The sequence below is a fragment of the Coffea arabica genome, chromosome 9c (genome assembly GCF_036785885.1).
Source record: "Coffea arabica cultivar ET-39 chromosome 9c, Coffea Arabica ET-39 HiFi, whole genome shotgun sequence".
NCBI classification, from domain to species: Eukaryota; Viridiplantae; Streptophyta; class Magnoliopsida; order Gentianales; family Rubiaceae; genus Coffea; species Coffea arabica.
In genome coordinates, this window is record NC_092326.1 from 41,508,959 (window position 1) to 41,524,779 (window position 15,821).

At 42.3% G+C, this 15,821-nt stretch overlaps 1 protein-coding gene across 4 annotated transcripts; it reads left to right on the top strand.

Annotated features, from left to right (window-relative positions):
• The first annotated feature begins 1,042 nt into the window (after positions 1-1,042).
• Positions 1,043-14,291, top strand: LOC113708089 (patatin-like protein 6). Of its 4 annotated transcripts, XM_027230561.2 has the most exons (4): positions 1,043-1,380; positions 1,588-2,770; positions 10,720-11,028; positions 13,344-14,291. In XM_027230561.2, the coding sequence occupies exons 2-3, from the start codon at positions 1,604-1,606 to the stop codon at positions 11,002-11,004; spliced, it is 1,452 nt and encodes a 483-aa protein (XP_027086362.2). In that variant the 5' UTR covers positions 1,043-1,380; positions 1,588-1,603; the 3' UTR covers positions 11,005-11,028; positions 13,344-14,291. The 4 variants fall into 4 exon arrangements, with proteins under 4 accessions (XP_027086362.2, XP_071921286.1, XP_027086363.2 ...); XM_072065185.1 differs by having other exon boundaries at positions 1,043-2,770; XM_027230562.2 differs by lacking the exon at positions 13,344-14,291 and adding an exon at positions 12,386-12,837 and having other exon boundaries at positions 1,043-2,770.
• The last annotated feature ends 1,530 nt before the right edge of the window (positions 14,292-15,821 follow it).

The window sequence follows — 15,821 nt, forward strand, 5'->3', positions numbered from 1 at the left end:
CCACCCGAGCCGGAGTGGGATTAGTCGAGCCCCGTAAAGATTGACCCGGACATCCACTCCGTCAGAAAAAAAAAAAAAAAAAAAAAGAGATCCACCCGTTTTCTCGTTAGTATAGAGTACACTACTTCCTCATTTGTACCAAAAAAAAAAAAAAAAAGGTTACTGGTTCATTTATGTATCCTCATTTGTAACCAAAAAAAAAGTTTTACTAATTCATTTGTATCTTAACAAAAGAAAAGATATGAAATATCAGATATCCTTTGATTGTGAGAGTGATAGAAATGCAGAAGAATTTGAATTGATAGCTTGCAAGTTTTATATCTTAGAAGAGTGGGTAAATATTTTATGTTAAAGGCTGTTATTTTTTTTTATGCCATTAGTTTAGAGCACGTAAAATCATAGGGGCGGGTCACTATAAATTTTAAATATTATTATTTACCTCCTAAATTGAGAAGATCCTAGTAAATAACTATGAAGTAATCTTCTATCAGTGTACACGCTTTCATCATTAGATACATGACACATGATTCGAACATAAATTTAAAACTCAAATTTTGTATATATGTCGTATATTTAATTACGATAGTGCATACACAGTCAGTGCATATAAGATTTAATTAATAACTAAATAGTGAGATAATTTCTTAGCATGTGCCTTAACGTCACACAAATTATAAAAAAGAACCCTTTTATAACAATATAGGAACGGTGCATGCCAAAAATCTGGGAATTACCAGCAGAGAATTGTTTTAGCAAGAGTTAAAAAATCACATATTTTCCAAATGGAGCATCAAAACTCAAAAGCATGATCCAAGCGCAGAAAACATAATGGGGATGCGCCCAAGTGCCTAATGACAGACCCCTAAGGTCAATGTCCAAGCATACTGGCCATGGGTAGACATCACTAACTAAGGTCTAAATTTTGGGTAACAAAAAAAATTTATTATTATTATTTTTTTGCTTCATTTAAAGGGAAAAAAACAAATGGATTTTCTTATAGTAATTGCGAGGTGAGGCTGGTATTTAAGGCCAACAACACAGGCATGCTGAGCAGTCGCGCTGGTTCATGGTTTCCTACCGGCTTTTCCTCCTCCTCCTCCTCGCTCTTCGCGTCTCGTTGATTCGTCTGCATTCTCCTCTTCCCCCTCCTTTACCTTCTACCTTGAAATCTTCCCTCTATTCTATTTGTATTTAATGGAATATCATATGTGATCGAAATATAAAGTGTATTGTAGAGGGGAAGTAAAAGGATTCGTAAAGCTAACAATTACTTTTCTAGTAAATTTCTTTTTTCATCTTCCTTCCTTCCTTCCTTAAAATCTCAAAAAAGATCACACCAATCCTATACATATCCATTCACCTTTCGCTATTGCAAGTAAGGTGGGTGCTACAGGCATGCCATATATGCATACACACATGTTCTATATCTCTATATAAGGCTTCTTCATTGGGAGGATGGGTTTTATTTTATCGTTGTAATTCTAAGCTTAGAATGTAATAAATTTGAGAGGTTGAGAAAAATATCGAGGGACTTCTTCTTCTGCTGTGGGGTTGATTGTTCAATTAAATTTTTTTTTTTTTGTTTAGCTCTTGGGAAGAGGAAATGGCTTTTAATCTTCGGTCTGAAACGCAAGAGCCCAGCATCGATACCGATAAGCTCAGCTATGAAATCTTTTCCATCCTGGAGAGCAAGTTTTTGTTTGGCTACGACGATCAGAAGCTTTGGATTCCTAAACAGATTTCTCCCGCCGCCGCCACCGTCGTTGAAGAGAATAATAAAAACGAGGTCGTTTCGACGTCGCCCCGAGGAGAAATGGTCGACGGAAACGGCGTTCAGGCGATAAAGAATCAGAGGGGGAAGATATGCATCCTCAGCATCGACGGTGGTGGAATGCGGGGCATCGTAGCTGGAAAAGCCTTGGCTTATTTGGAAAATGCGTTGAAGCTAAAATCGGGCAATCCTGACGCTAGAATCGCTGATTATTTCGACGTCGCCACGGGCTCCGGCGTCGGAGGTATCTTTACCGCCATGCTCTTCGCCACCAAGGAGCGAGGACGCCCGATTTTCCACGCCGATGATACGTGGAAATTCTTGGCCGAGCAGGGTAAGAAATTCTACCGCTCCTCGAGTTCGAGCTCCAGCGGAGGCGGCAGCTTCCTCAGGCGTGTTTTCCGAGGCGGAGGAGGCGGCAGCGCCACGGCCGCTGCATCAGCGGCCTTGGAGAAGTCGATGATAGAGGCGTTTGCGGACAAAACGGGGCGGAGCTTAACGTTGAAGGATACGTTAAAACCCGTGCTGATTCCCTGCTACGATTTGTCCAGCACGGCGCCGTTCGTGTTCTCACGAGCCGACGCGCTGGAGACAGACAGCTTCGACTTCCGGCTCTGGGAGGTCTGCCGGGCGACGTCGGCGGAACCGGCGGCGTTCGAACCGGTATGCCTGAAGTCCGTAGACGGCCAGAGTCGTTGCGTGGGGGTGGACGGGGGGTTGGCCATGAGCAATCCAACGGCGGCGGCTATAACCCACGTGCTTCACAACAAACAAGAGTTCCCGTTCGTGCGGGGGGTGGAGGACATTTTGGTACTTTCACTAGGTACCGGCCAGCTCCTGGAAGGCAGCTTCGGGTACGAGCAAGTGAAGAGCTGGAAGGCCAAGGACTGGGCTCGTCCTCTGGCTCGCATATCCGGAGACGGCTCGGCTGACTTAGTCGACCACGCCGTCGCCATGGCTTTCGGCCAGAGTCGCAGCAGTAATTACGTCCGTATCCAGGTAATCCTCCTATATAGTAGCGCCTCTTTCTACCGTGCACCGGGGGCTTGTTTTGTTTGTTTGTTGCATCATCTTTTGAATTTTATATGCATGGGTCAAATTTATGTTCCGGGTCTTTTCCGTTTAAAGTCGTACGGGCCCCCGCCTTCAGTTACTATTCAAATTCTGGTTTTCTTTCTTTCTTTCTTTTTTTTTTTTTAAAAAAAAAAAGAATTGTATTCTACATTTTTTTTTTCTGTCTTGTTTTTATTTTGGGTTTTTCTTTTTTTTTTTTTTTAAGGAGAAAGAAAAGGGGGCGTGGGTTGGGGATGCAATTAAATTTTTCTGGGGAGAGGTCAGTGGAGGGAAAGTGGGTGATGCAAAGGACAGTAGAGGTCCTCAATCTCTGACTTAGGAATTACAAAAACTGGCGGAGAAGTAATCCGAAAGCCAAGAGAACTTTATTGACTTGAATAAAGAAGGAAAGATTACAGAAGAAATGGAAAGTGCCGATATAACAAATTTCCCAGATTTTGTCTGTCTTCTACTGGTGCCCATCTTCGCCTTTTATAAGTGCTAAGACGGTGAGCTTATAACCGGCTAACAAACTTATGACATCTGCTGATGTCATAAGAATCTTACAAATCAGTACTAACTAACTGTAACAACTTTCAGTAACTAACTGCAACAAAACCCAGCTGTGGCCCTCCATGCAAACCCCATGCACGCACATGCAGCCCCTAAACTTACGTAACCCCGTTCACGTGTATCAATAATTGATACACGTGAACGGGGTTACGTAAGTTTAGGGGCTGCATGTGCGTGCATGGGGTTTGCATGGAGGGCCACAGCTGGGTTTTGTTGCAGTTAGTTACTGAAAGTTGTTACAGTTAGTTAGTACTGATTTGTAAGATTCTTATGACATCAGCAGATGTCATAAGTTTGTTAGCCGGTTATAAGCTCACCGTCTTAGCACTTATAAAAGGCGAAGATGGGCACCAGTAGAAGACAGACGGATGTTCATGCCTAAAAGTGTGCAACATGCCAGAATTCTGGCCAAGATCGAAGAAGCAAAGATATCAGTACAATCGAATGGAAAGGTGACACCCAAACCTTTCACGAATTATTATGATCGCACTGGTACCACACCAATCCATGTGAATGCTCTTAAGCCTAAATGGAAGACGGACTCTAAGGCAGTGCTGCCCCTGCCTACGTTTCCAGCACTCCCTAGCAATGAAAGACAAAAGGAGCTAGTTGTTAGGAGGCCTTTCAGGAAATTGAGTAGGGCAGAAATGGATGAAAAAAGGGCACGAGGACTTTGTTTCTGGTGCGATGAGAGGTTTACTGCTGGGCATAGGTGCGGGAGTAAGCAATTCCACCGACTGGAGGTTTGGGATGATGAATCAGATAAGGATGAGACGGAAACAGATGAGGAAGGGGGTACGGTCGATGAGGGACAGTTAGCTCATATTTCCCTCAATGCCATGACTAACATGACTGTTCCTAATTTCAGGACAATGAGGGTCACTGGGCATGTGGGAAGGCAGTCTGTGAACATTTTCATAGACTGTGGTAGCTCACATAATTTTATCCACCCCAAGGTTGCACAAAAGCTGGGATTAAGTACACGGCAGGTTGACCCCCTAATTGTAGAAGTAGCAGACGGAAACAAGTTGACTACTCGTGAACTCTGTTCAGGCTTCACCTGGAAAATGCAGGGGCAAGAGTTTAAGGCCGACTTGTTGGTACTACCTGTGGGTGGATGCGAAGTAGTATTGGGAATGCAGTGGTTAACCACCATTGGGGACGTGAAATGGAACTTTAGGGATCTCAGGATGGAGTTCTTGTCGGATGGCCACAAGGTGGTCTTGAGGGGAATGAAGCAACATGGGCTACAGTTGGTGAAACAGAGAAAAATGCAGAGGCTACTCCAAAAGCCTGAACAAATTGCAGGAGCTCAAATCTGCCTAATCAGGATGATCCAAGAGCCGGAGCCAGAACCATTACCTCTTTCTAGTATTGCTGTAGGAACCAGTGGTGAGCAGGTTAGTCAATCGTTGGGTCTGGATTCTTTGTTAAATGAATATGATGATTTGTTTCAAGAACCAAATGGCTTACCTCCTGAAAGATTGCATGATCATAGAATTGTTTTAAAAGAAGGTACGGAACCTATCAATGTAAGACCTTATAGGTATCCGGCCTTCCAGAAGGGAGAAATTGAAAAATTGATCGCTGAAATGCTTGTGTGTGGGCTCATCAGAGCTAGCTCTAGTCCATTCTCTTCACCAGTAGTTTTGGTGAAAAAGAAGGATGGGTCCTGGCGAATGTGTGTTGACTATAGGCAGCTAAACAATGCCACAATAAAGAATAAATTTCCCATTCCTTTAATAGAAGAGTTGTTGGATGAACTTTTTGGAGCTAAGTTCTTCACCAAATTAGATTTGAGGTCTGGTTATCACCAGATTAGAATGAAAACTGAAGATGTGGAGAAGACAGCCTTTAGAACTCACGATGGCCACTATGAGTTTCTAGTTATGCCCTTTGGGCTAACTAATGCTCCTTCAACATTTCAAGGTCTAATGAATGACATTTTTAGGCCATTCTTGCGGAAGTTTATTTTGGTTTTCTTTGATGACATTTTGGTATACAGTGGCGGTTGGGAGGAGCACCTGCAGCATCTGAGTGTGGTGTTTGAACTACTGAGAAGTCATGAACTGAAGGTAAAAAGAAGTAAATGTGCTTTTGCTCAGCAGCAAATTGACTATTTGGGGCATATTATCAATGCAGAAGGCGTCCAAGCTGATCCCAAGAAAACTGATGCCATTCGGAGTTGGCCACTGCCGCAGACAGTCAAGGAATTGAGAGGATTTCTGGGTCTCACTGGGTATTATAGGAGGTTCATACGAGATTATGGTAAAATTACAAAGCCTTTAACTGACTTGCTTAAAAAGAATCAGTTTCAGTGGCACGATGGAGCTACTCAAGCTTTTAAGAAGTTGCAGGAAGTTATGAGTAGCCCCCCTGTCCTAGCTCTGCCAGATTTTAGCCAGGAATTCATCGTGGAGACAGATGCATCTGGGAATGGGATTGGGGCGGTGTTAATGCAAAAAAGGAAACCGCTAGCTTTCTTCAGCAAGTCATGGGGTCCAAGCATCAAGCTCTATCAGTATACGAAAAGGAAATGTTAGCCATAGTCACTGCCATTTTGAAGTGGAGAGCTTACTTGGTGGGAAGGCATTTCGTCATTAAAACGGACCATCAGAGCTTGAAGTACATTATTGAACAAAGGGTACATACACCACTGCAACAGAAATGGATAGCCAAGCTGATGGGGTATGACTATGAAATACAATATAAGAAGGGGAGTGACAACGTTGTGGCAGATGCATTATCCAGGCAACCTCAGGAGGGCAGTTCTCTATGTACCATGGTCACTATCACAACGTCCTTGATCAGGGACATACAGCAGAGTTGGCAACAGGATGCAGTAGTTCAGGACTTGATCCAGAGGTTAGCCAATAATGGTCCGTGCTCGAGCAACTACTCGTGGCACCAGGGAGTGTTAAAGAGGAAGGGAAAACTGGTGGTTGGCAATGACCCGTCTTTAAGGGGCAGATTGATTACCTTGTGGCATTCGAGCTCACAAGGGGGGCATTCTGGAATTGAGGTAACGTACAGGAGGCTTAAGCAGATCTTGTACTGGCCATTCATGTTCAAGGATGTGGCTCATTTTGTAGCAGCATGCGACATCTGCCAAAGAAATAAACCAGATAATGTAGCTTATCCGGGCTTATTACAACCTCTACCCATACCTCAGAGGATCTGGTCTGACATCTCTATGGATTTTATCGAAGGCTTACCTCTCTCACATGGCAAGAAGGTGATTTTCGTGGTGGTCGATAGGCTCAGTAAATATGCCCACTTCATGGCCGTAGCTCATCCTTACACAGCCATCTCCATTGCACAGCTCTTCATGGACCAGGTTTACAGGTTGCATGGTCTTCCCCAGACCATTGTTAGTGATCGAGACCCCATCTTTCTAAGCTCCTTCTGGCGAGAAATTTTCAGGTTGCAGCAGGTTCAGTTGAACATGTCTTCTTCTTATCACCCTCAGAGCGACGGTCAGACAGAGGTAGTCAACAGATGTCTGGAGAACTATTTAAGATGTATGACGGGTGACCATCCCAGAGAATGGAGTTCGTGGTTGCCAATGGCAGAGTACTGGTATAACACAAATTTCCATTCTTCTGCTAAGTTCACTCCATATGAAATTGTCTATGGGCAGCCGGCCCCTCTTCACATTCCATACCTACCTGAGGCCACAGCATGTGCTTCCGTGGATAGGAGCTTACAAGCTAGGGAGAAGGTCATTCACTCCTTGAGACATAATCTGTCCAAGGCTCAACATCGAATGAAGCAGTTAGCTGATAAGCATAGGTCGGAGAGGGAACTTGCGGTTGGTGACTGGGTTTATGTGAAACTTCAGCCTTACAGACAGCATTCCCTACGTTCTCACCACTGTCAGAAGCTGTCACCTCGCTACTTTGGTCCATTTCAGGTGTTGGCAAGGATAGGAGCAGTGGCCTACAAGTTAGCTTTACCTTCGCATGCCCGTATCCATGACACATTCCATATCTCCTTGCTCAAAAAGAAGGTTGGCACAGGGGGCACTCAAGCTCAGATTCCCGCAGGAATTACACACCAAGGACAGATGTTGGCAGAGCCCATAGCTGTTCTTGACAGACGTCTGGTCAAGCGTGGGCGAGTTGCGGCTACACAGGTGCTGGTTCAATGGAGTAACAGCTTTCCCGAAGATGCAACTTGGGAGTACTTGCAGGACTTGCGGCTACAGTTCCCTCATTTCAATCCTTGAGGACAAGGATTGTTTTGAGAGGCGGGTATTGATACACGTGAACGGGGTTACGTAAGTTTAGGGGCTGCATGTGCGTGCATGGGGTTTGCATGGAGGGCCACAGCTGGGTTTTGTTGCAGTTAGTTACTGAAAGTTGTTACAGTTAGTTAGTACTGATTTGTAAGATTCTTATGACATCAGCAGATGTCATAAGTTTGTTAGCCGGTTATAAGCTCACCGTCTTAGCACTTATAAAAGGCGAAGATGGGCACCAGTAGAAGACAGACAAAATCTGGGAAATTTGTTATATCGGCACTTTCCATTTCTTCTGTAATCTTTCCTTCTTTATTCAAGTCAATAAAGTTCATTCGTGAAAGGTTTGGGTGTCACCTTTCCATTCGATTGTACTGATATCTTTGCTTCTTCGATCTTGGCCAGAATTCTGGCATGTTGCACACTTTTAGGCATGAACATCCGTACAGTCAACTGGATTTCGGGCTTCAACCCGCTCAGAAAACAACTTGTAGCGTAATCTTCTGGGAGGTCCACTCTGTTGAGTAGTTCTTCAAACAGATCGTGGTAGTCTTGTACTGTCCCAGACTGCTTCAAGCTCTTCAATTCGCCCATTGGATCGTCGTACAGGGAATCGCCAAACCTTGAGGACAGCTCCCTTACGTATTCTTCCCACACAGGGGGTTCACGAGTAAGCCTAGATTTCATGAAAATTTGGTGCCATTGAAGAGCCTTACCTTCCAAATTCATGGCCGCTATTTTGACCTTGACTGAGCCAGGAGTGCCATCCACTTCAAAAAACTGCTCGCTCTTGTACAACCATCCTCGGAAGTCCTCCCCGTTGAATTTCGGGAAGTCAATACGTGACAGTCGCGAAGGAACTTGATATCCTCCCCTGCTACTTGTTGGAGTATCCGAATGGTGAGGAGAGCTGTTCCCCTCGCCCTGAGCCTTCTGTGTGTGAAGCTCGATCACCAAATTCCGCAGAGCCGCCATTTCCCTCTCAAATTGCTCCTGCTGCTCCTTCAGCAAAGCTCTGACTTGTTCCTCCATTTTCCTGACATCCTGAGACCTAGTGCCCTCTGCCATCGATGATTGGAGCTGGCGTAACCCAGCTCTGATACCACTGATGCAAAGGACAGTAGAGGTCCTCAATCTCTGACTTAGGAATTACAAAAACTGGCGGAGAAGTAATCCGAAAGCCAAGAGAACTTTATTGACTTGAATAAAGAAGGAAAGATTACAGAAGAAATGGAAAGTGCCGATATAACAAATTTCCCAGATTTTGTCTGTCTTCTACTGGTGCCCATCTTCGCCTTTTATAAGTGCTAAGACGGTGAGCTTATAACCGGCTAACAAACTTATGACATCTGCTGATGTCATAAGAATCTTACAAATCAGTACTAACTAACTGTAACAACTTTCAGTAACTAACTGCAACAAAACCCAGCTGTGGCCCTCCATGCAAACCCCATGCACGCACATGCAGCCCCTAAACTTACGTAACCCCGTTCACGTGTATCAGTGGGGCCAGGCAGTGACTATGAGTGACTCAACCGGAGTAATTAATTTGTTGTAAGTTGGGCTGGCAAAAAAAAATGTGTTGGCAACAAAACGTGGCAGCTTTGGGTAGTGGGACAATGAATATTGAATATTGAATATGATACGATGACGTTCAAAAGTTGGTTGGGGAGAGCGAGACAGTAGTGTATAGTATGTGACTCAGTCTCTTTTTTTTTTTTTTTTTGGTTTTTCTTGTTCCCTGTTTCCACATGCTCTATGTGACGTTTTCTTTTCGTGGTTATTTAGTGATACTTTGGATTTTGCAAAATGTGTTGGCTGCTGCTTGATTGTGGTTTGGTGCTGCGGAAGACTGTTCTTGTTTTTTTTTATAGGCTCTCCCTGGAAGCATAACTAGATTAGATGCCGGTTTGTTTTTTTTTTTGGGTGCATTAGCATGTTTCATTCGTTGACCCATTGCCCAGCCGGCTAGTGTTTTGATGCGTACTTACTTTACTTGCTCTCCTCAAATGGTCAAATTCCCATGCCTCCTTAAAAAAAGAGTTTCCATCGTCGTACTCATCTGTTTAATCCATCCGTGTTTTTGGGCTTTTGACTCGGTCCTCCTATTTCTATTTGATTGAGAGGCAAAAGCAGTTAAAGCTGGAAACGAATCCTGGAAAGGTTGATTTCAGTTTCAGGGTAGTGGGTAAAGCATGTTGTTACTAGTGTTCTGTTCAAAGACATCATGATTCATGTAGTCTACAACTTTTTCACCTGCAGCAAGAAGCCCGACTGACTGACTGACTGACTGGTGGAGGTGGTAGACTGGTAGTGGATGAAAATTTTGATTGCTAACCAAACCGAAAGTTGGTAAAGCCTATGCTAATTGTAGAGAATTTGACTTTGTGTAAAAATATGAAGAAGACTGGCTTGTTCTTTCCATAATTGGGCTACCTGTACCCGTCTGCAATTACCATGGCCGGTGCTGGAAATGGTCCCAGGCTGTGTGGTCTGGGAGGATTTTACCCTGCTTATTATATGTTTCATTCACCCAATTCATCTGGAAGATTAAAAATTTTATGCTAGCACAAATTTTCTGATTGCTATGTTTAGACATATCTGGTCCTACGTCTGACGGTACGCAGAATAGTCATATGACTCACTCCAATACTGCCCCATACAGGTCCAATAGTGCCCCATACAGGGAGGGCTCAGGACCTGAGTCCCTTTTGCCCTCTTCTTTTTGATTCTTTACTAGGAAGCCTCTACCTTATTTTATACTACAAGTAATTTCTAGACCACCTCAGCAAGGACCATACAAACTCCATCCGTGAGCTGGGAATGGGATGGATTAAGATGAAACAATAACTACTACTAGTAGTACTTGGATTTCTTGCTACCATGTTATGAGTTTTTTGTTCATCAAGGACATTTTCAAAGATTGGTCAAGGGATGAAGGCGGGGGAACAAAACAAGCAATTCTTGGTCAAGGGATGAAGAAAACCATCCTGTTTACTATCTCTCTGTTTTTTTGATTATCAGTCGCGCTAGTGCGTGTCAGTGCATTCTTAATAAATTGTCAAATTCGTGAATGGCGCAGGCAACCGGATCCAGCTTTGGGCGATGTGGGGCGAATACAGACTCCGACCCGAGTCCCGACAACGTAAAACTGCTGGTGAAAGTAGCAGATGAAATGCTGAAGCAAAAGAATGTAGAGTCGGTGCTCTTCAATGGCAAGAGGATTGGAGAGCAGAGCAATTTGGAGAAACTGGACTGGTTCGCCAGTGAACTTGTGCTAGAGCATCAGAGGAGGAGCTGCAGAATAGCTCCCACTGTTGCTTTCAAACAAGCTACATTAGCAGACCAGGATGGCCCCAAACAGTAGATAAAAAGTACTACTATTTAACTGGTGAGAACTCTGTTTCATTGCTACACATTATACTGCTACCCACTAGTAGAAGAATACTTGTCAAATTACTACACATTATCTTTATCGCTGTGATTGACTTGACTGAATATGCCTAATCATTTCTAGAATAGGACAGGACCCATTGTGCTCACTCATAATTGGAACATGATGCTAAGGAAAAAAAAAAAAAAAGGGAACCCAAAATGTCTTTTTACCCTTTCTTTGCTCGAATCAGCAAAGTTAAGTAGTATAATTATTTAGAGGGGTCACGAGAGGATAGTCGTTTCGGCTGTTTCTGTGCTCCCCGTGGGCTCGGTCGCGTCATTGTCTTTCTGATTCCGAAAATCAAAGGTTATAACCACCGGTGGTTGTTCAATGTTGATTGCCACCCCCACCCCCACCCCGTCTTTTTCTGATTTTTGGCAGCAAATCTTGGGGATGAAAATTAGCAGAATGATCTTTGGGGAAGGGAGGTCGTTCACCAGAGCACACAGCTGGGCGACTGTGAGCTGTGTCGGCCTACCGACAGTTTTAAAGAAGAGGAGAATGAGGGCATGCCTGTTATTATGAATTTACCTGAGTAAGAAGTAGGAATAGTGGTCGAACCTGAACCTGAACCTGAACCTGGTAGGTGTGGGTGCTGGGGTCTGTGCTGTTGGGAGGGGGGGGGGGTCCCTGAGACTAAGGAGAGAACAAGAATCGTACCAGGGGATATGGGTTAAGCCTTTATTAGGGACACGTCCGTGATACGGAATGAATGACTGATGTAGGGACTCTTCTTCGTCTCCTCGCCCCTTTTACACCAGATTCCATGCCAACAATTTTGTCCCTCCTATGAATTTTTTGCCCTCCTGAATCTATTCCCCACATTCAACGAATTCAATCCCTATCGTTAAAATACGGCTATTCCTCTCCTCTCGGTAAACCCAAATTCTTCATTTTTCCTTCTAGTATCATTTCCTAACCTTGCTGACGATTTTACTGGCTAGTCAAGCACATTTATTATTCATTATTTATTTTATTATTTTTTAAGAAAATTCGTGTAATGATGATGATATTTTATACCAAGAGGGGCATAGTCAGCGTTGCAAAGAATCAGTGGTGGTTGATAAGTTCTCCTTTTTTGTATAGTCTATTGTTGCATTTGGCTTTTTCGTGAGCCTGATGTTGGCATTTCACAACATAATTGTGCCCTTTTATCTTCTAAGTACTCTTCACATTTAGTAAGACAAGAATATGAGATCAACATTAAATTGACAGGGGTTGAAGCCAAATCCATTCAAAATCTGGTCTGCCGTATTTTCCTACATATATATATATTCAACTTTGTTGATATTTTGTTTCTAATCAACTACAGCTCTCTCTCGCTCGCTCTCTTCACATCAGTGCACAATTTCTTGATGCCTGACAAGAGCCGTTCCAAGGCTGATGCTCGGACCTAAAGTACACAAATACTAGAGAGTATCAACTCTGGTCATCAGGAATATTCTTGACATGAAAACCGTTATTTTGTTTTCATTTTTGGTGTACAGGCTGATGGGGCTGCCCTCCATTAACTTGGTTCGTCTAAGAAATGGCACCATCAGCAGCCATATCAGCGATCAATACCAAATGATTAGGGAAGGATGGGACCATAAAGACTGTGTTGCTAAGGGTTCCCCCTCCCGCGGGGAAACCTGACCTCTTACCTAAATTTAACTTGGCGAATTAAACAGTGTTACTTTTTGGGACAGCATGAGTAGAAATGCTGGGATCTAACTTTATTGTGCCGCTCCTTTCTGCATAATTTGATTTAGCCCTTGAATGTGATGACGTTTCCCAATCCATAATTGGTAGTTTTGGAGGCAAAATATTACTTTGCTTGTTCTCAAACTGAGTGTAGGCTAGATAAAGGTGATTCAGAATCAATAAAAGAATATTGCAATTTTTGACAAAATTGGTCAGAGTGGGCATAAAATGGCAAAACGAAAGATTTGCTCCTTTTAAAAACCCACAATTTAGTAATCACTGCTAGACGCCTGATTTTGAATGATTGGCCCCCCTCAGCTAAAAGCTTAGGACCCAAATGGAGAGTTGCTATGAGTGGCCAACGTACTTTGATTTTAAATGCTACTTACTACTAAAGAATATAGAGGGGTCAGAAAGGATGGTCTACTATAAAAAAAGAAGAGAAAGTAGACAGACCATCATGCTGCTGTTCGACATCATTTTGAATTTGTATCTAAAGGCTGGAAGAGTTTTCGCCTCTAATTTGGCAATTCTGCAAGTTTCATCAGCAGTACTGTTTAACAAAGTGTTGTGCAATTGTAATGCAGTATGTAAACGTGTGTGGAGTCGGGAAAGGAACGGAAGAAGGAAGGCAGCGAAAGCAGGTTTCACTTTTGAAAGAGAAGACAGAAAGGCAAGGTGGGGGGTCAAAAGGATTTGAGAAAGAACGCAAGGGCAACTACTGCTAGTAATAAGTAGTGGATGATCTTGGTGGGATTCTTTTGCCTGCCCAAGGACAGGCATTTGATGGCAATTGGACAAACTCCAAAATGCTTATTTGCTTAGGGTCAAAGAAGATTGAAATACTCTTGTATTACACTTTATGTTTTGTGTCCTTATAGTTCAAGTGAGGTTTTGCGGGGGCCAGGAAACTTGTTTTCCTGGGATTTCTTTTCACTTTCCCCTCTTTTCTTTTCCTTTTCCTTTTCCTTTTTTATCTTTTCGTTTCTGGTTTTCTCTCTGTTTTGGGGTTTACAAATATTTTGTCTTCTCGTCCTAGTGCTGGTGGTGGACACTGGGCAGGAGCAACACACATATACACTCCTGCCAAAGTTCTCTGTCTAATCTTTGGCCCTTTTTTCCATTTGATCTGAATCTTTAATCTACTGTAAATTTAGTGGGGGAGAACTGATTGGCAGTGGGTATCTATCTCCTTCTCCTTCATTACAACCAACCATTTGCATATATATATATATATATATATATGCACGTACAGAGCAGTAATAGTAGTAGTAGTTGCATTTATAAATGGAGTGAGTGGGGTTCTGCACACCCTCTTTGTTGAAGGTTCAAATTGTTGAAGATCCTGGATTCGTTTTATAAGATCCTTCTCCCAAAAACTGGCACCTTAGAGTTCTTTTACGGTTTAGTATTTTTTGGCAAAAGCAAGTTTTTGTTCTTTTTTTGCCTCATGATGTGTGTTGTTATCCATGGCTTATTATGTTATAAATAATAAAAATCAGGGTGGCTGTCTACATCCCTTTTTCTGGTTTTCATTTTATTCTTCAGTTAATTATTTTCCCTTCCCTACTTTTGTGCTACAACTATAATAATAATGTATTTTAGCTGGATCATGAGATGATTGGCGATGGTTTAATTAATGCAAGTGGTAATCGATTCGGTGGTGTCAATTACTACTATATGTTGTCCATGCATGCATGTTTTTTCACATAAATTTTTCATTTACATTCACATACTCATTTCTTTCCTTTCATTGATACATTTTTTTCAGTTTTATTTCTTTTTTTTTTTTTCCCCTGCAAAGTTAGGACGTTAAATTTATTTTTCCAACAAAGTTAACTATTTTTTCTTAGACTGTGAAAAAAAAAAATCAAAACTATCAAAGTGGGACGAAGAAGAAAGCATGCGAGTAGTAAACTAAAAGATTTGTAAGTACATGTGATCGTGGTTGGAGTTGATAATTTTAGCATAATGCAGCAGTGTCTAATGCATGACACACCATAACTATGTGATACAAACAAAACATAGATAGATGAGCGCATTGGAACATCTTTAAAAGAAGTATTAGCCATTAAGATTACCAATTCGCAGACCTATCTTTTTCAGGCCATCACTAACTGTCCGTATCAGATGATTCCTACCAGTTGTGATGGCGGGCATTAATGTTTGGTTTTACTGAGTTGTTTGAAGCCTGCCCTTTAAATAATTGAGAAGAGAATATACGCATGGAAACAAAGACTAGATAGAATCAAACTGGATAATACAATTCAAAAGACAATTGGATTGCTATTATTATTGGTTCTTGAACAATTTGGTCACCATCCCAAGTTGGGATTGCTACTTTTCTTTCATGTAATGACAATCAGTTGAAAACACACACACACACAAAGCACACCATGCATTCAAATGTCATGTCAATTAAATTGTGTAATCTTGATTTGTAGGGATGTCAAGCCCAACTTTATGAGGAATCTACTTTAGTCTTCCCTCTTTCGACTATTACAAGAGCCATAACCTTCCATGATTATGAAGTTTGTAGGCCGCCTCTGATTGCCTATCAAAGAAACAGTGCTGTCCCTCATAATTTTAGTGAAATTTTGAATGTATGGTGGGTGGAACAAAAGGGTCTAATACAAAACTACTTTTGAAAACAACCAGTAGCATTTTCATAATGATGATGATTATGACTTGTGGGCTCAAAAGTTTCTCATCCGTGCACTCAATCATGCTTAGAAGTGGTTGGTACTCCGATTAACAACGCAAAAAAGCATTTCAAAATTTGGGATTAAGGAAGGGACATGAAGGAAAAAGAAAGAACATATAAACTAATGAATGGGAAGGGATTCATCATTCATGGTATGTGTCATTGAGTACTGCTATTGCATGCGGTTATCCTAATTGATCATAATTGTACTACTACTAATTCATGATAGAGGAGCTGTGTGGAGTTAGATATTAATCAGATTGGTTGGTTAAATTCTTTAAATGGAGGTTAATTTTTCTTACTCTTTTTTCCTTCCAATCCCTCCCCTCTCCTATCCTATAAATAATGGAATTCTCTTTCT